The sequence below is a fragment of the Aquarana catesbeiana genome, linkage group LG03 (assembly GCF_042186555.1).
Source record: "Aquarana catesbeiana isolate 2022-GZ linkage group LG03, ASM4218655v1, whole genome shotgun sequence".
In the NCBI taxonomy this organism is placed as follows: Eukaryota; Metazoa; Chordata; class Amphibia; order Anura; family Ranidae; genus Aquarana; species Aquarana catesbeiana.
This window is the reverse complement of record NC_133326.1, coordinates 365,867,455-365,887,599: the sequence shown is the minus strand read 5'-3', so window position 1 is coordinate 365,887,599 and position 20,145 is coordinate 365,867,455. Positions and strand designations below refer to the sequence as shown.

Here is a 20,145-nt window from a genome sequence, read left to right as displayed (position 1 = left end):
CAGAAGTTTTTTATAAAAATCTAGAAAAATTTCCATAACTCCTTTTGGGTGTGAAATTGAATTACCCGAATTGTTTCTTAGTTTATATATATGGGGGGGGGGCGGTTTAGGGACTGGTTTAATTTTCTGGCAAACATAGTGGAGGATGAATTACTGTATAGTAAAAATCTAGCCTTGGACCATCTCAAGGCCTTTTCCGTGTCAGATATTAATAATGTATCCAGGGCTGTGCATTTTTCTTTAATTTGTTTTAGTAAGTCACTAGAAGGGGATTGATTGTGTTTGTGGTATAGTCGGTCTAAATCCTTAGTTAGGGATTTAATGTCTGCTAGTTTCGTTTTGTTTTTGGTTGATGCTATATTGATTAAATGACCCCTCATTACTGCCTTGTGGGCCATCCATAATGATGTGGGTAGTATATCAGGGGTTGAATTATGTGCAAAGTATTCTTCTAGATGAGATGATATCTGCTGTGTAGTCATGTGGTCCGTCAATAATGCATCATTTATACGCCATTTATATGGAGTGGGGGCTAGGTCTATATGTGAGGTTGTAAAGGAGACAATATGGTGGTCTGACCACAGACAAGAGTGGATATCTGCTTTTGAAGAATTTGCTAATAAAATTGGGGTGCAAAAGATGTAATCTAGATGTGCAAAACCATCATGTGGATGTGAGTAGAAAGTGTATGCTTTGATGCCTACGTTGTGTGCTCTGCGAGTGTCTATTAGTTGATGATTGTTTAACGTGTGATTTAGTGTTTTAGGAAATGCCTTAGATGATGGAGCTACTTTACTCCTGTCTAGAGCTGAATGCGCTGCTAAGTTGAAATCCCCGCCTACTATCAAGTGGGGGGGGATAGGTATTTGTCTAGTGTATCAAAAAACTACAAAAAAAGTTGCTTGAGCTTCATTAGATGCATATACTGAAGCAACTGTAATCATGCGTCCTTTGATAGTGCCTTTTAATATTATATAACGGCTCCCTGAGTCTTTAAAAACGCTGTGGGTTTCAAACACCACTGAGTTTTTAATAAAGATAGATGTTCCTCTTGATTTAGAATTATAAGTTGTACAGTGGAATTGACTGTAAGATTTGTCAAAAAACTGGGGGTGTTTGAATGTGGAAAAACGTGTTTCTTGCACTAAAATTATATCCGCCCCCCAGCCTTTTGTAATGACAGAAAGCTTTTTTCCTTTTTTGGGGTGAGTTAATGCCTTGGGCATTCTGGGAAATTACTTTAAGTCCCTAAAGGGTAATGATCTGACTAGTGAGGTAATAACAGAAACCCTTGACATTCAAATATTGATGAGTGTTTGGATATTTTGGTGTAAGGGTAGCAACGTACATGATACCTTTATGTTCTATGGTGTTACATATGTATAACAAACATGAAGATATATGTGAAACCATTATATGATCCAAGTAAATAAAAGTTTTGCAAAACCAGTTCCTAAACAAAAACTTGTAGGAATAGCATATTTCACTGCTTTTGTGAGACGCAAGTAAAATTAACAATCATGAACATAACCGTAGATTAACTATATCAGATTTTCTGGTGTAACTAAACATGTTACGTAACCTGCAATAATGTGTTAGGTATAGAAAACAAAATAGAAAGGGGTCAAGCTGAAAAAAACCAGTTTGACTGAAAAACAAAATCACTTGGACTGTGTCGTCCATATTTCACTCCGGGAGCCCTGCCGAAAAGGGCCAAGGTGTAATGGATCAAGAGCACTAAAATCAGTGCTATTTGGTCCATATATGGGCTTCAAAAGTGAGAGGGGGTCAATCAAGTGGAGGCGGAGAGACTCACCAGTATTCCATTTCTTTTTTTTTTTTAAGTCAAGAATAGCATGCATGCTGTTTCGTATCTATAACCTATTACCGTACCATATATGTTTAACAATGAAGGTTTTTGTAGTGATATATATTAGATTCATGCGAGAGGTGTTAATACTAAATTATGTATTAAAAAAAAAAAATTTCTTTTTTTTTTTTCATGGCTCTCTGCAGTATCTTCCTTCTTCTTCTGTTTGGAGCTTCTTCTCATTGAGCTTCAAGCATCATAAGGTGGTATGACCAGTTTAAAAAAATATTGGATAAGAAAAAAAAAAAGAAAAACTCCAAAAAGAATAGTCCAAACTTGCTTGAAGCATCCTTTATGGATTAGCATATCTTATAGATGGTCTCATTCTTCTTTGATCCCGTCTCGAGTAGGGGGTGACCCAGATGGGTGATGAATGTGGTGTAGGTGGCGGTCTCGGATTTGCTTCTGGTTCCAGCAATCCTAGTTTGATCAGTAGCTCTTTACCCTCTGCAACATTCATGACTGTATACGTGGTGCCATTGTGGGGTACTGTTAGTCTAAACGGGAATCCCCACCTATATCTAATATGAGCAGACTGTAAGATTGTTGTTATTTCCTTCATCTTGGCTCTTCTTTCAAGTGTGGCCTGTGAGATGTCTGGAAATATTTGAATCTTTGTTCCATTCAACTCCATGTTTTGTGAGTTTCTAGACGCCCTTAGGATATTCTCCTTTGTAATAAAATCCTTCATACATAAGATAATGTCCGTGGTGGTTTATCTGGTGGTGGTTTGGGGCGCAGAGCACTATGAATCCTGTCACATATGAAGGATTTTGGCAGGTTGTCAGGGAGGAGAGATTGGAATAGTTTGGAGACAGCAGGCATCAATTCTGTAACTGATTCTGGAATTCCACGGATTCTCAAATTGTTCCTTCGATTTCTATTGTCCAAATCCTCGACTTGTGTTTGGAGATAGGAATAATTCTCAGCTAAAAGCTCAAAATCCTTTCTCAGGTCACTATGGGCTAAAAACAGCTCATCATGCTTAGTTTCTAAGATGTCTGTGCGCCCTCCCAGGGAAGCTATCTGCTGCTTTAGTGTGCTAGTGGATTTTTGCAGTTCTGAATGAATCTTGTCTGCCAGCTTGTCATAAATAGCTGACAGGCTGGCGTCCAGATCTGCTTTAGTAAGCTGTGCAGGGTACTCACTTTCTTGCTGAGCTGAAACTTTCTTCTCTGAGGCACACGAGGCTGTAGGGGAGAATTGAGAAGTTGAGGGGCGCCATCTTGAAACATCTTGCATTTGTCTTTAGTACGGAGCAAATAGTTGGTTAGAGAATGCTGTGGCTGGCGACCTTTTTGCTTGAAGGCATGCACGGAGGTGTCCTGCAGGGGTACTGATATATTTCGAGTGTCCGTTTTATATTATGGCCCCGCGGACAGGGTTTTTTCCTCCGCGACTGTCAGAGCTATTAACCTCCCTGCGATATGATTATTTCAGATTTTTGATGCTGAAAGTGGTACAATTATTTTGCACAGAAATTTGGCATTTTATATTGTAGGCCTGTAATTCTTAGGAATAACTCACTTAAATCTGTTCAAACAAGAGTCTAGTAGACATCCCGGGTATGATAAAGTTTGAAAAATGAAATAAAAAATTATAATATAATAAATAACTATAAATAATTATAAGAAATAATAATAAAAATGATTCAATAATGTAATCAAATCAAAAACACTGAAATTTGCTCAGTTGAAGAATTGTCGCTGTCATTACTTTTAGTGTTTGATGACGAATTTCCCCACAAATCACTATCGCTCAATTCTGCAAGTGATTCTAATTTATTATCGCTTTTTTCTAGCTGGTCTAAAAGCACTTTTGATGTAAACGGACATTTTTTGGTTGCTATGGACAATCACCAGTTTCCAGGCAGAAAGAACAGTTTTTATAATATAAAACTGCATGCAGGACACTGGGCAGACCACTAGGGACAAAGGGGATGTGTAATTATTTGATACAGTACTGTAATCTGTAATATTACAGTATACTGTATCTTTACTGTGTTTTTTACTTTTTGAATTTGGCGCCGAACTTCGTCCACGTGCGTCGCAACGCTCGCAGGGAACGGAGCTCGGCACTGTGAATCGAGCGAGACACGGCCGATCGCAGATCACAGCGGGGAGACATCGCAGGATCCAGGGGACAAGGTAAGTAACCTCTACATAGATCCTGGGATGCGATCCCGAGTCTGGCTCGGGGTTACCGCTTTTGGTACTGAAAATTCACCCCGAGCCACACTCGGGAATACCGCCAGGGAGGTTAAGGAGAGCTGCCGTTCTGCATCGCGCCGCGCATACGCCCCTGGATTTTGGCCCATTCTTCCACACAGTCTTCAAATCTTGAAGGTTCCGTAGGTCTCTTCTATGAACTCTGATCTTTAGTTATTTCCATAGATTTTCTATTGGATTCAAGCCAGGTGATTGGCTGGGCCATTCTAGCAGCTTTATTTTCTTTGAAACCAATTGAGCGTTTCCCTGGCTTTGTGTTTGGGATCGTTGTCTTGCTGAAATGTCCATCCTCGTTTCATCTTTATCATCCTGGTAGATGGCAGCAGATTTTTATCAAGAATGTCTCGGTACATTTTTCCATGAATCCTTCCTATAATGAAATTAAGTTTGCCAGTACCATATGCTGAAAAACAGCCCCACACTATGATGTTCCCATCTCCAAACTTCACTGTTGATATGGTGTTTTTTGGGGTGATGTGCAGTGCCATTTGACCTCCAAACATGGTGTGTAATATGGCATGCAAAGAGTTCAATTTTGGTCTCATCTGACAAGACTATATTCTCCCAGCATATCACAGGCTTGTATAAATGTTGTGCAGCAAACTTTAAATGAGCAAAATACTTTTTCATTTTCTTTCCGTATTTTCCAAAAGCTTGTGGTAAAAAAATGACATTTTCAAAAGACTCACTTTCCTTTCAGAAAATACATTGGAGTGATTGCTTTCTAAAATTGGGTCATTTTGTGGGTGTTACTACTGTCCTGGTGCTCCAGGGCCTCCAAAAATGTGATTGGTAGTCCAAAAATTAGATGTTTCATTTATGTGCCTAGAATGCCTGAAGGATTTTGGGTCCCCTATACAGCTAGGCTGTGAACAAGTCTCACATACATGGTATCCCCATACTCGGAAGGAGTAGCAGAATGTGTTTTGGGGTGTAATTATAAGTATGTCTATGCTGTGTGTGAGATTTAACTTGATAAAATAAACAGTGGTGATTAACCACTTCGATACCAGACATTTTCACCCCCTTCCTGCCTAGGCCAATTTTTAGCTTTCAGAGCTGTTACTTGTTACAGTGTTGCATGACAATTGCGCGGTCATGCAACACTGTACCCAAATGAGATTTTTATAATTTTTTTTACACAAATAGAGCATTCTTTTGGTGATATTTATTTTACCACTGGGTTTTTTATTTTTTGCTAAATAAACAAAAAAAGACTAGAATTTATTTTTTATTTTTTTTAAAGCATTTTTTGTTTGTTTCTGTTATAAAATTATGCAAATAAATAATCTTTCTTTATAAATTTAGGCCAAAATGTATTCTACTTGTTCACATTTTTTTCTTACATATTGTCACCAGTGCAGTACAGTGACATAGTTACATAGTTACAGTACATAATTAGTCTGGTTGAAAAAAAGACATAAGTCCATCTAGTTCATAAAACTGGTGTGGAGGTGATCAGGGTCACTAATTAGTGACAGTATGTAGTAATTTTTTTACATTTTTTTTTAAATCTTGTTTTATTACAATTTTTCTTTTTCTATGATTATATATATATATATATATATATATATATATATATATATATATATATATATATATATATATATATATATATATATATATACACATACTGTGACCAGAGCAATGCATTAACATTGCACTACTCTGTGGAGGTGATCAGCATTTTTTCCAGGCTGGAAGCAGTTAAATACCATCAAAAGAAAGCTCTACCTGTCTCAAAAAAATGATAAAAAATGTAATTTGGGTAGTTTTGAATGCCTGAGTAATTTGTATGCAAAGTGGGACAGTGCTGAAAGCTGGTAACTGACCCGGACTGGAAGCGGGTAAAAGTGTCCAGGCTTGAGGTGGTTAATGCATTCTCTGCATTCAGGGCTGGTTCACACCAGATGCTTTCCAGTGCGTTTTTAAACTGCATCAAAACCTCATGCACAGTGTTTTACATGTATTCCAATAGCCCTAGTTCACATCAGTGCAGTCTACAAAAGTAGAACTTGCTGCATTTCTTTCATCTGGAGCACGCAATGTAAATGTGCCAGATTAAATTTGGATGCACCAGGAAGCACATTGTCCTGAATTAAGATTTTTCAAGTATCAACTGAACGCATTGAATCACACATCTAAAACGCTTTTAGATGTTTTTAGATGCGCTTTTAGATGCGTTTAGCTAGCCCTAATTTAGCCCTAAGGTAAAAAATGCCCCACTACCTGTCCTCTTCCTGAATGAGGATGATTACGCATGAATGAATTCATGAATGTACTAGTATGTGGTGCATACTATTATATTATGACTTAAATCTGCAGGAGGGAACATTTTTTTTACTTTCTTAAGGAAATTTTACTACCATTTTAATGTGGTATGACATGCGTTGATTTATAATGTAAAATGCATTGCAGCATTTTGATGGGTTTCTGTTGATTTCAATAAAAAGCGTTTCAGAAAAAAATGTGTTTGGGTCTTAAAAACTTTTAGACAGGGGGCATCTGGGGTTATGATTGTACGAAATACCCATGAACACTCTGTCTAACTGGTAAAGTACAAAATGGCTTGTGTAGCACTTATATAGCACATAATGAATTATTATGGAGTTTTGTGGAAACCTCCATATTAAACAATGTACATAAACCTAGAGAGTTCAGTCTTTCATGGCGACTTCTTGCCATGAACCAGAGCTGTATCCCACCCTTGCACCCCTGTAATCCGCACACCTCTGGATTTGGTAAGGAGGTAATCATAGACATACAGTGCACAGCATTAGTGGAGTTCTTTAATATTTCCAGTATAACAAAAAGAAAACACTAAACCTCAACAACTCATCACAGTAATCACACATGTAAAAAATACTAAAATTATTCAGAAGGGTAGAAGAGGTTAACTATATTATTGGGTTTGAATCCACTTGAAAAAGATCTCAGCTAAGATCAATACATGCAATGCACTGTCACTTTTCTTTTACTTTTATCATCAGACATCTGTTAGAAGTAATACTCTGTGTTGTACTACGACATATTTTACCTGCTGCTAAGTAGGTATCTTTAATACATCAGAGTTTTAGCACAAAACCTATAATGACCTACCTAGAAACAGAAATGCAAATGAAAAATGATTGAATATGAAGATAATTCTGAATATCTACATTTCCAGTTCATTGTCCACACAGAATGTCCAGTTCTCCCTTTTGGGATAATAAGTAGAGAGCTCAAAAGGCACTGTCTTTCCACACCTTAGTATCTTCATGTACCAAGCTACAAATTTTGAAGGGTGGAAGGATGTTTGGTTTAGAAGGCCATATTTTCTTTGGTGTCCTGATTAGAAATCTTGATCTTTAGAATGTGATCTCTTTCTATATGTCTGATGTTGCAGTACCTGAAGATCTAAGTATGACATACACTTTATTAAATTCATGATATTATTTAATGCTTTTGAGGCATAAATATTCAGTTAAAAATAGATTGTTGCACTGTAGGAAATCAAATGGCAGTAGTTAAATAAGTATTTGCTCATGCGAGGCAAAGTGCAATTACAGTATCTCACAAAAGTGAGTACACCCCTCACATTTTTGTAAATATTTTATTATATCTTTTCATGTGACAACACTGAAGAAATTAAACTTTGTTACAATGTAAAGTAGTAAGTGTACAACCCAGTACAGTGTAAATGTGCTGTCCCCTCAAAATAACTCAACACACAGCCATTAATGTCTAAACTGCTGGCAACAAAAGTGAGTACACCCCTAAGTGAAAATGTCCAAATTGGGCCCAATTAGCCATTTTCCCTCCCCGATGTCATGTGACTCATTATTGTTACAAAGTCTCGGGTGTGAATGGGGAGCAGGTGTGTTAAATTTGGTGTTATTGCTCTCACTGTCTCATACTGGTCACTGGAAGTTCAACATGGCACCTCATAGCAAAGGACTCTCTGAGGATCTGAAAAAGAGAATTGTTGCTCTACATAAAGATGACCTAGGCTATAAGAAGATTGGCAAGACCCTGAAACTGAGCTGCAGCACACTGGCCAAGACTATACAGCGGTTTAACACGACAGGTTCCACTCAGAACAGACCTTGCCATGGTCGACTAAAGAAGTTGAGTGCACATGCTCAGGGTCATATCCAGAGGTTGTCTTTGGGAAATTGACCTATGAGTGCTGCCAGCATTGCTGCAGAGATTGAAGGGGTGGGGGGCCAGCTTGTCAGTGCTCAGACCATACGCTGCACACTGCATCACATTAGTCTGCATGGCTGTTGTCCCAGAAGGAAGCCTCTTATAAAGATGATGCAGAAGAAAGCCTGCAAAAAGTTTGCTGAAGACAAGCAGACCAAGGACATGGATTACTGGAACTATGTCCTGTGGTCTAATGAGACCAAGATAAACTCATTTGATTCAGATGGTGTCAAGCATGTGTGGCGGCAACCAGGTGAGGAGTACAAAGACATGTGTGTCTTGCCTACAGTCAAGCATGGTGGTGGGAGTGTCATGGTCTGGGGCTGCATGAGTGCTGCCGGCACTGGGGAGCTGCAGTTAATTGAGGGAACCATGAATGCCAACATGTACTGTGACCTACTGAAGCAGTGCATGATCCCCTTCCTTCGAAAACTGGGCCGCAGGGCAATATTCCAACATGATAATGATCCCAAATGCACCTCCAAGATGACCACTGCCTTGCTAAAGAAGCTGAGGGTAAAGGTGATGGACTTGCCAAGCATGTCTCTAGACCTAAACCCTATTGAGCATCTGTGAGGCATCCTCAAATGGAAGGTAGAGGAGCGCAAGGTCTCTAACATCTATCAGCTCCGTGATGTCATGGAGGAGTGGAAGAGGACACCAGTGGCAACCTGTGAAGCTCTGGTGAACTCGATGCCCAAGAGGGTTAAGGCAGTGCTGGAAAATAATGGTGGCACACAAAATATTGACACTTTGGGCCCAATTTGGAGATTTTCACTTAGGGGTGTACTCACTTTTGTTGCCAACGGTTTTGACATTAATTGCTGTGTATTGCGTTATTTTGAGGGGAAAGAAAATTTACATTGTTATACAAGCTGTACACTCACTACTTTACATTGTAGCAAAGTGTAATTTCTTCAGTGCTGTCACATGAAAAGATGTAATAAAATATTTACAAAAATGTGAGGGGTGTACTCACTTTTGTTAGATACTGTAACTGCTACCCACCTCAGTTGTACATACTCACCTTCCCTTCATTCCACCACCTTTCAGTTTAACCTCTGGGGGGTGTTGGGGAGCCTTGCCATCCTCCTACATGGGAGCATTTGGGCTTGGTGATTGGCCAAAAAGCCAGCAGGAACCGGACGAGATTGAAACCATGTATGGGCAGGCTGAATGTACCTAAGTTGATTGATCAATCAACTTGGGGACAACCAGCCTGTCGGATTTTACATGTGATTACTGCTAGCGGCTGTTATAGCCATTAGCAACAATCACTGTGTTCTCTCTCAATCTACTGTTCCCCCCCATCAACACTGACTATGACTGGTCCCCCCCTTTCCTGGGGGGGAGGGTCTGGTATGGATTTTGGGGTGGACCCCATGGTATTTTTTAAAAATCATTGGGCATGGAGGTTCCCCTCAAAAGTCATACCAGACAAAAGGGTCTGGTATGGATGGGAGGGGGGGGGGGTACCACGCAATTTGTTTTTTTCATGTTTTTGTATTGCTGGCAATGTTTTTGTTTACATTCAGTTGTCAGCAGGGAACCCCACTGACAGCTGACAGCTATTCACTGGTTGTTAAGGATGCTGGTGGCCTCTGCTTAAAAAAAAAACAAAACAAAAAGAGTTTAGGAGAGTTTAAAAGTTGTTAACATGCAGGGGAGTTTATGCATGCAGGGGAGGCAGTAAAGGCAGTAAAAAAAAAAAAAAATCTGACGCCCAAAAGAGCAGCTGTAAAAACGCCCAGTGTGCTTGAGGCCTAACCAGTATGTAAAGTGTTTGTTACCCCAACATTTCATACCCCTATGTGCCTGCTGTACCGTGTACTTGTATGAGAAAGTATCCTGTTCTCTTTGTATTGCTTCCTTTGTGTGAAATCACTGGCATTCCTGCTAGTCCTCTTGCTTTCCTATTAAAAACTGACCACACTAAGCAGAAGAGCTCAGTGTGATCAGTTGTCTAGCTGTGGTGGGAACACAGTCTGCTCTCCTCCAATGATCAGACTGATACGCCCCACCTATACAGCCTGTTACTGGAAAGCTTTGTGTTCTCATCCCCCCTAGATATTATGCAGCTGAGAACAGAGGGAATGTGATCACTTATAAAAAAGGGAAACAAATTAATTAAACAAATATTTATAATGTTTTTGTTTTTTTTATATCTATACAAAAATGTTTTGCCTTTCATTTATATTTTAAACTGAATGGGTTGTTTTACAAGGTGAAGGGTTTACAACCACTTTAAGCTTGCTCGTTTCTTTCTTGATGGCTGTACATTACTGCAGGGGAGTGATAAGAAGGAAGGAGTGTATACAGCTGGGTAGCATGGGCATAACTCTGGTTCACTTTAGGATTTATACTCTCTTTAGCACAGCAAAGAAAATAATACCTTGCTATCTTGAAATAAGCAGCAATTCTTTTGATTTTAGGAACGAGGGGATAGTAATGGGCTGTATGCCCCAGAATCGCAAGCACATGTCTGACAAGGCTGCAGGCCATTCTTGTCACAAGCTGGACAACGCAATGCCCGGTATGACTCTTTAAACCGGTTGGCTAACATGGTAAATTTGCTGCCATGGCATAAAGCACAAGGGGAGCATCCGGAGCCTTTACACTGTGGGCAGTGGTGAAGATTCTCCTCATCCTACAATACACAAACAAGAAAATACATTAGCAAAAATATTTCAGGCTAATGAATAAATATAGGTAAATGTATGCATCTCTATAGTTTGCTATTTTTAAAGACAAAAAACACACTTTAACCACTTGCTGACTGGGCCTTTTTCTGACATTTGTTGTTTACAAGTAAAAATCTGTATTTTTTGCTAGAAAATTACTTAGAACCAAACATTATATGTTTTTTTTAGTAGAGACCCTAGAGAATGAAATGTCAGTTGCAATATTTTATGTCACACTGTATTTGTGCAGCGGTCTCTCAAACACAATTTTTTGGGGAAAAAAATATACTTTAATTATGATGTTACGCGGAGTAAATAAATACCTTATGTCATGCTTTAAAATTGCGCACACTCATGGAATGATGTCGACAAACTATGGTACTTAAAAATCTCTATAGGTGACGCTTTAAAATACATACATCACACGTGTGGTTTAAACACCGTTTACATATGCGGGTGTGACTTACAGTATCTCACAAAAGTGAGTACACCTCTCACATTTTTGTAAATGTTTTATTAAATATTTTCATGTGACAACACTGAAGAAATGACACTTTGCTACAATGTAAAGTAGTGAGTGTACAGCTTGTATAACAGTGTAAATTTGCTGTCCCTCAAAATAACTCAACACACAGCCATTAATGTCTAAACCGCTGGCAAGAAAAGTGAGTACACCCCTAAGTGAAAATGTCCAAATTGGGCCCAAAGTGTCCATATTTTGTGTGGCCACCATTATTTTCCAGCACTGCCTTAACCCTCTTGGGCATGGAGTTTACCAGAGCTTCACAGGTTGCCACTGGAGTCCTCTTCCATTCCTCCATGACGACATCACGGGGGTGGTGGATGTTAGAGACCTTGCGCTCCTCCTCCCTCTGTTTGAGGATGCTCCACAGATACTCAATAGGGTTTAGATCTGGAGACATGCTTAGCCAGTCCATCACCTTTACCCTTAGCTTTTTTAGCAAGGCAGTGTTCGTCTTGGAGATGTGTTTGGGGTCATTTTCATGTTGGAATACTGCCCTGCAAGCCAGCCTCTGAGGGGATCATGCTCTGCTTCAGTATGTCACAGTACATGTTGGCATTCAAGGTTCCCTCAATGAACTGTAGCTCCCCAGTGCCGGCAGCACTCATGCAGCCCCAGACCATGACACTCCCACCACCATGCTTGACTGTAGGCAAGACACACTTGTCTTTGTACTCCTCACCTGGTTGCTGCCACACACTCTTGACACCATCTGTACCAAATGAGTTTATCTTGGTCTCATCAGACCACAGAACACAGTTCCAGTAATCTATGTCCTTAGTCTGCTTGTCTTCAGCAAACTGTTTGCAGGCTTTCTTGTACACCATCTTTAGAAGAGGCTTCCTTCTAGGACGACAGCCATGCAGACCAATTTGATGCAGTGTGCGGCGTATGGTCTGAGCACTGACAGTCTGACCCCCCACCCCTTCAACCTCTGCAGCAATGCTTTCAGCACTCCTATGTCTATTTCCCAAAGACAACCTCTGGATATAATGCTGAGTAGGTGCACTCAACCTCTTTGGTCGACCATGGCGAGGCCTGTTCTGAGTGGAACCTGTCCTGTTAAACCACTGCATGGTCTTGGCCAGCCCTCAAAAAATCCATTCGCCTGCTCGCATTTTGCGAGTGGATTTTGAGAGCTGGTGAGTGTGGGCTGCCTGGGGGCGGGGGGGCGAGCACCGCCAGCAGCCTGGGTTTGTCGGAGCGATCGTAGGGGAAAGGAGAGGAGAGCCGCTGCCGCCTGGTTGATCAGAGTACATATACAGCCCCTCCTCTTTGTCCGGGCACTTTGATAGACAGATCACCCATCCCAGGATTGTTATGTTCCCCGCACTCTGATCAACCAGGCAGCGGCTCTCCTCTCCCTTTCCCTACACAGGTAGGCTGCATTGGGGACACATGGCTGCATTGGGGACACAGAGCTGGATTGGGGACACAGGGCTGCAATGGGGACACAGAGCTGCATTGGGGACACATGGCTGCAATGGGGACACAGAGCTGCATTGGGGACACATGGCTGCAATGGGGACACATGGCTGCAATGGGGACACAGAGCTGCATTGGGGACACAGGCTGCACTGGCAAACACAGGCTGCATTGGTGGACACAGGCTGCACTGGCGGACACAGGTTGCACTGGCGGGCACAGGCTGCACTGGCAGGCACATGTTGCATTGGTGGGCACATACTGCACTGGCGGACACAGACTGCACTGGGGACACATAGCTGCATTGGGGACACATAGCTGCATTGGGGACACAGGCTGCATTGGGGACACAGGCTGCAATGGGGACACGTAGCTGCATTGGGGACACATGGCTGCAATGGGGACACATGGCTGCACTGGCGGACACAGGCTGCACTGGCGGTCACAGGCTGCATAGTCTGCACTGGCGGACACAGGCTGCACTGGCGGGCACAGGTTGCATTGCTGACACAGGCTGCACTGGCGGACACAGGCTGCACTGGTACACAGGCTGCACTGGCGACACAGGTTGCATTGGTGACACAGGCTGCACTGGCGGGCACAGGCTGCACTGGGGACACATAGCTGCCTTGGGGACACATAGCTGCTTTGGGGACACAGGCTGCAATGAGGACACAGGCTGCACTGGCGGGCACAGGCTGCACTGGTAGACACAGGCTGCACTGGCGGGCACAGGTTGCATTGGTGACACAGGCTGCACTGGTGACACATAGCTGCATTGAGAACACAGCTGCATTGGGGACACAGGCTGCATTGGGGACACAGGCTGCACTGGGGACACATAGCTGCATTGGGGACACAGATAAAGTTGTTAATATCTATTTTTATAACGTAATTCTGCATAAAACATTTAAGTGTCATATCATGAGATAATTTATGAGGGCGTGTTTAGGGGTAGGATTAGGGGTGGGATTAGGGGCGGGGCATGGTAGGGGTTGGGTGGGGCAACTGGTAGCGAGTAACCCTTGAGGCCTGGCTAGCAGCTCAGAACTTGAAATTTTGAGCCCTGGTCTTGGCTACCGTGCTGCAGCTCAGTTTCCGGGTCTTGGCAATCTTCTTATAGCCTAGACTATATTTATGTAGAGCAACAATTCTTTTTTTCAGTGACCAGTATGAGAGAGTGAAAGCGATAACACCAAATTTAACACACCTGCTCCCAATTTACACTTGAAAAACTAACAAGTAACATGACACCGGGGAGGGAAAATGACTAATTGGTCCCAATTTCGACATTTTCACTTAGGGGTGTACTCACTTTTGTTGCCAGCGGTTTAGACATTAATGGCTGTGTGTTGAGTCATTTTGAGGGGACAGCAAATTTACACTGTTATACAATCTGTACACTCACTACTTTACATTGTAGCAAAGTGTCATTTCTTCAGTGTTGTCACATGAAAAGATATAATCAAAAATTTACAAAAATGTAAGGGGTGTACTCACTTTTGTGAGATACTGTACGTATGCATTCGCTTCTGCACGGCGGGATGGGGTGCTTTACATTTTTCTTTTCTTTTTTCCTTTTTTTCCTTATTTATTTAAATTTTTATTTTTTTATTTTTACACTGTCCCTTTATTTATTTATTTTATCACTTTTATTTAAAAAAAAAAACACAGATCTCTAATTTACCCTTAAAAGCAAAATTTTAAAAAATGACACTTTGACTTGTCAAAGTAATGACGTATATTTACAGTTAGGTGGTCAGCAAGTGGGGGCCTCTTTGTATTTTATCTTCAGTGCAAAGATTTGTTTTATTAATTATGATCTAATTGGGCTAGTCTTGTCAGCAATGTTTCTGTTGCCTTGATGAAGCTGATTTAGGCAATGGGCAGCCTAAAAGATCAATTCAAACCAAAACTATTTTATTGTTCTCAATTGACTGGAGACATGTTAGAAACCCTGTCACCTTTGTATTGCTGTCTGTATCCCTATTTGGGAAATTTTATCCTTACCTCCTGTATGTATAAGGTAGGGCAGAGCAGGAAGTGAAGGAGAATTTTCCTATGTTTTTAGTGAAGTATGGAAGGTTTGAAACCTCTACTAGGATTTTATTTCTGTCTGTGTCCCCATGGGGGAGATTTCCTCTCACTTACTCTTTGGCAATGGTTACCAGACCAAACAGAAAAATAATCTCTTCTATGGGGAAACATAAAATCAGACAGAATTTTAACCAACTTACCATGGTTTGTTCTGCATCCACCTTGGTAGAGGCAGGATTATGCTTTTTTTTATTTCAGAAGCCTTCATCAAGAACAACCGGTAGAAGGTCTGAAGCAACATCACCAAATTTCCGGAGACTAGCAGTCAAGAGGTGGTAGTGCCTTAGATCAGTGTTTCTCAACTCCAGTCCTCAAGGCGCCCCAACAGGTCATGTTTTCAGGCTCTTCATTAATTTGCACAGGTGATTTGATCAGTTTCACTGCCTTAGTAATTAACACAGCCGTTTCATCTGAGGGAAAATCTTGAAAACATGACCTGTTGGGGCGCCTTGAGGGCTGGAGTTGAGAAACACTGCCTTAGATCTCACTCTGTAATATTACAGCCCTAAGTCTGTAGACACAGGAGTGCCTAGGCACACTCAAATACCAGGAAGTGCACAGAAACATTTAGAAGGTGTTCAAGACAAATAAGTAACGTGTTTAAATGTTCCCTATTACATTGCAAATCTTCATGTCTTGGTTTAGGTCTAGATTAAAAATTCTGCCACCTCTGTAACTATTACAGTTGCAGTGCCTACATGTAAACAAACTCCCAGACACCACAGCAGCCGTGAGTTTGCTTCACAGTCGCTCAATCACTACATGGTAAGGAATGTGCTGCTGATCTCCTCTGAATATCTGAACATGAACATCTGCTTGCTGATCTCCCCTGTGAACTATTAACCCAAAAGTGTTCAACTCTGTGCTCCTCTGGGTTCAGAGCTGTCAAACCCTGGCTGCTATAGCCAGGAAAGAAGCTGACCAAGCACAGTGTGTGCTCAATCAGCTTCAGCAAAGTGGAGAGGTGGCATTAGGGGGTCTCTAATATCTCCTGAAAGGGAATCTGTCCCCTGCACTATGCTACCACATAGGTGGCCATTCGCAATCTAGTGATAGCAATAAAGTTAGTTTAAATTTTTTAAAAACTAAAGTTTAATTAAGTAAAAAAAAACTGCCAATTTTTTTTAAAAAGCACTCTGCACCTACATGCACATATGAACACAAATTCATGCATCTGGTGTACACACATATGAAAATGAATGAAAGCAATAATTCTTGGGGGCATCATTCACCGTTAACACTAAACTGATGACCTGTAAAGTCTTTTAAAGCATTAGGTCCCTTTCACAGGGGCGCTTCCGTTTGGCGGACTCAGCGGGGGATCGTTCCGCTTATCCCCGCTGAGGAGGTGGATGAAGTATCTATTTACTGGACACCACCTTATACTTTATATTTTAACAAAAAATTAAGATTATATTGTGTTGTGTACACTAAAATTAATTTGAGTGTATTTTCTACTTAACATAAGGATTTGAATACCAGTAGCATGGGTATCATGTGACTTAAAAAAAAATTGCAAGTACTGCTATTTTATTCTACAGGGTCTGTGCTTTCAGAAAATGTATAATGTGCATTTAATTTACAAAATGTGCATTTTAGTATGTGAAAAATGAAAAAAAGGCTCTGGAAGCTAAAGGATTACCTACCAACAAGCCTATAAAAGCTTACTGGTTACCTGCACACAACATATAAAGTAGTAATAAATTCAGCGCTGACTAGTATATGGACACAACAAGATAAATGCAAGCAGGCACTAAGGTCAATTCAAAAAATACCTCAAAAGCATAAATAATATAAGAAGTGCTGCGCAAATAAAAAAGTCCTTAAATCAACATATGAAAAATGTAGTGACAGGATCAGAAGACAGGGACCACCAGTGACAATATGCACGCTGAGATCAATATCTGGATAGTGACTATTATCCCTCCACCGGGCATGGATGGCCCCTCACCTCAGATATTCGACCTGAAACAGGTCACACCGCTTAAAAACATAGATGGATCAATCTGTATGGTTGGTGATTCCTCCTTCACTTCCCAGCACTCAGTACAGTAACGGATGGTACATATAAAATAAAGGGCAAAACATAGTGCTCTCCGTCGCTGTTGTGTCTCCTTCCACAACAGGAGACACAACAGCGACGGAGAGCACTATGTTTTGCCCTTTATTTTATATGTACCATCCATTACTGTACTGAGTGCTGGGAAGTGAAGGAGGAATCACCAACCATACAGATTGATCCATCTATGTTTTTAAGCAGTGTGACCTGTTTCAGGTCGAATATCTGAGGTGAGGGGCCATCCATGCCCGGTGGAGGGATAATAGTCACTATCCAGATATTGATCTCAGCGTGCATATTGTCACTGGTGGTCCCTGTCTTCTGATCCTGTCACTACATTTTTCATATGTTGATTTAAGGACTTTTTTATTTGCGCAGCACTTCTTATATTATTTATGCACACAACATATGCCATATTGTATGGCATAAAGCATGTCATGTTATATTACATATATTTTACAAAAAAATTACTACCTGTAGAAACCTGTCACAAACCAGAGCAATTCAAACTCAATATATATTGAGAATAAAAATAAGCAGAAGTTATATTTATTATAAATTATATGTCAAAATCCCCAGATAAATGCAGCTGAAATTCTCCTTAGCAAGTCTCCCTATTGCTTCTCTAATTAATGTGCAGGGGTCTAGCTGAACATTTACAGGAAAAGATAACAATTGCATATACATTTAACTGCATATACCTTTGTATCTACTGATCATCAGAAAGCAACATCTGTTTCTGCATTTTGAATTGCCCAGATTTTTGACAGGTTTACCTTAGGGCAGATAAAAATTTATGAACATTATCCAGCCTATTTTTTGCTACAATATAACAATATATGCTTGCGGTGTTTGACAGCCTTGCTCAGATTAATTGTTTATACAAAGTTTGATATGTAGCTCTTGCCATGATACTTATTTCTCAGGGATGGGAGCATTTTCCAACTGACAACATTTGTAAAAGGTGTGTTGTATTGCAGCTGATATTCAGCATCTTGAACTAAATGTTTAAGGCCAATATCATATCTATGAGATGTGTTTTAACATACAGTACGTTAAGGCAGCTCAAAAATGTAATTTCTTGCTTGGGTGAAGAACTCTGCACTAAGATACATGTTAACTTTTAGGAATACTCTGCAACAGAAATTTCATTTTTGGTGAAATACTTCATAATTTCTATAATGATACACACACCGCAACATTTCTCATAAGAGCACAGAAAGTGCACTAGCTGATTAAAATGAATTGGTCGCTTTTTCAGACTCAATGTGCACAGGATATTGTCTAACAGCAGAAATGGGTAGGAATCTGCAATAAAGTTTGAAATGCACATTGATCACCCAGAGGGAATTGTTTTTTTCTTAACAAAAGTGGAGTTATTTTTTAGGGACTATGGAACAGCAAATTTTTAGGAGTCAACAGGTAGTTGGCAGTAAACCTTTAAGTGATAAGGAAATGTGCATGGATTTGTTTTGGAAATTGGAAAGACTTCATGACTTTGGACTCACATCAATATTTAAAATAAAGGAGAGTTCCCAGGGACCTTGGGATAAAAGTTTCCCTCTTTTGGAATAATGGATGAGGAGTTCAAAAGAGATTGGAAAGCTGTCTTAGATGAGGTACAGTTCCTATTGATGAATTTGATAGTAGGCTATGTGAAGTACTGAGTATGTTAATATATGGGTACGTACAGTAAAATACAAACTAAAACAACTACTTTAAAGAAACCATGATTTTCCTTTTTGGATGATCAACTAAATGCAAAGGTAGTCTCCATAGAGGGTGAAACCTTGGGTGCCAAGTTGTGTATGGCTTTGTAAGTTGTTAGTATTTTAAATGTAATTTGTTAGGTAAGTGAAAGCCAGTGGAGGGACTTGCAGAGAGGGGAAGCAGACACTGAACGGTTGATAAGGTGGATGAATCTGGCAGTAGCATTCATGATAGACTAAAGGGGGGATAGCCTGTGTAAAGGTAAACCAATGATGAGGGAGTTGCAGTAGTAAAGGCAAGAAATTACCAGGGAGTGAATTAGTAGCTTTGTGGTGTCAGAAAGAGGCATATTTTGGAGATCTTGCGGAGGTTGAGGCGGCAAGCTTTGGACAGTGATTGTATATGGGGCAGAAAGGAGAGTTCAGAGTCCAGGATTACACCTAGCACCCCAGGGGAAGAGGCATGTGGGAGAGGAAAGATTATGAGCTCAGTTTTGGATAGTTGAGTTTGAGGAAGTGGTGTGATATCCAGACTGATATGTATGTTAGTAAATTAGTAATGCGCGAGGAGACTGATGGAGTGAGCTGAGGGGTAGAGAGATAGATTTGGGTGTCAGCATAAAAATGGTATTGAAAGCCATGGGAGGCTATCAACTGACCCAAGGAGGAGGTGTAGATCAAGAATAGGAGAACAAAGAACAAAGCTTGGACCCGGACCAAAAAAAGGAATAGGAGAGAAGGAAGTAGAATTATAAGTGATGCTGAAGGTGGGGTGGGATAGGTAGTGTAGGTAGTGTATTTTTAGCCAAAATATAATTTGATGTTTTCGGTAGGGGGGCTGTCAGGTAGGCTGTACGGGGCCTTGGAATTTCTAACAGCAGCCCTATCTTTACTTACTGTATTTATTTTTTCCAATTACGCTTACCTAAAATTAGTTTGAAATTTATTTTTCTGCAATATTCTAGATTATAAACTAAATTCATAACAACAACTTTGTGAAATAGATCAATGTACCTCAATGTGTATGGAATTTTTTTTTTTTATCTATATGGCATTTAAACATTAACTTGCATGCTGTGTTAAACTTTATTATACTTATGTCTTGCTTTAAACAGTCTATTTGCCTGTCATCTCAGTAGATGCTTGTAGATACATGACATTTGTAACTATGTGCCTGTTTTTCAAAGATTGGATCTATCTGTGAAGTAAATATTGTTTGGTGAATATATATATTTTTAGATAGTGGAAACTCAGTGTTAATCATGCCACAGGGAGCTGTTTTCAGCATGCTGCTAAATCATCTAGGTTGCCCTGGCTTATAAGGTCAGACATGGATTATATCTTTATGTGCTGGTGGTTTCATAATGC

At 40.4% G+C, this 20,145-nt stretch overlaps 1 protein-coding gene across 1 annotated transcript in view; it reads right to left on the bottom strand.

Annotated features, from left to right (window-relative positions):
• Window positions 1–6,873: 6,873 nt before the first annotated feature.
• GRXCR2 (glutaredoxin and cysteine rich domain containing 2) overlaps window positions 6,874–20,145 on the bottom strand; it is a 93,691-nt gene continuing 80,419 nt past the window's right edge. The window contains exons 4-5 of the mRNA XM_073620628.1: window positions 10,676–10,930; window positions 6,874–7,494 (exon numbers count right to left, since the gene is read on the bottom strand). Coding sequence (XP_073476729.1) covers window positions 10,712–10,930 — 219 coding nt within the window. The 3' untranslated portion in view covers window positions 6,874–7,494; window positions 10,676–10,711. The remainder of the gene's footprint in view (window positions 7,495–10,675; window positions 10,931–20,145) is intronic.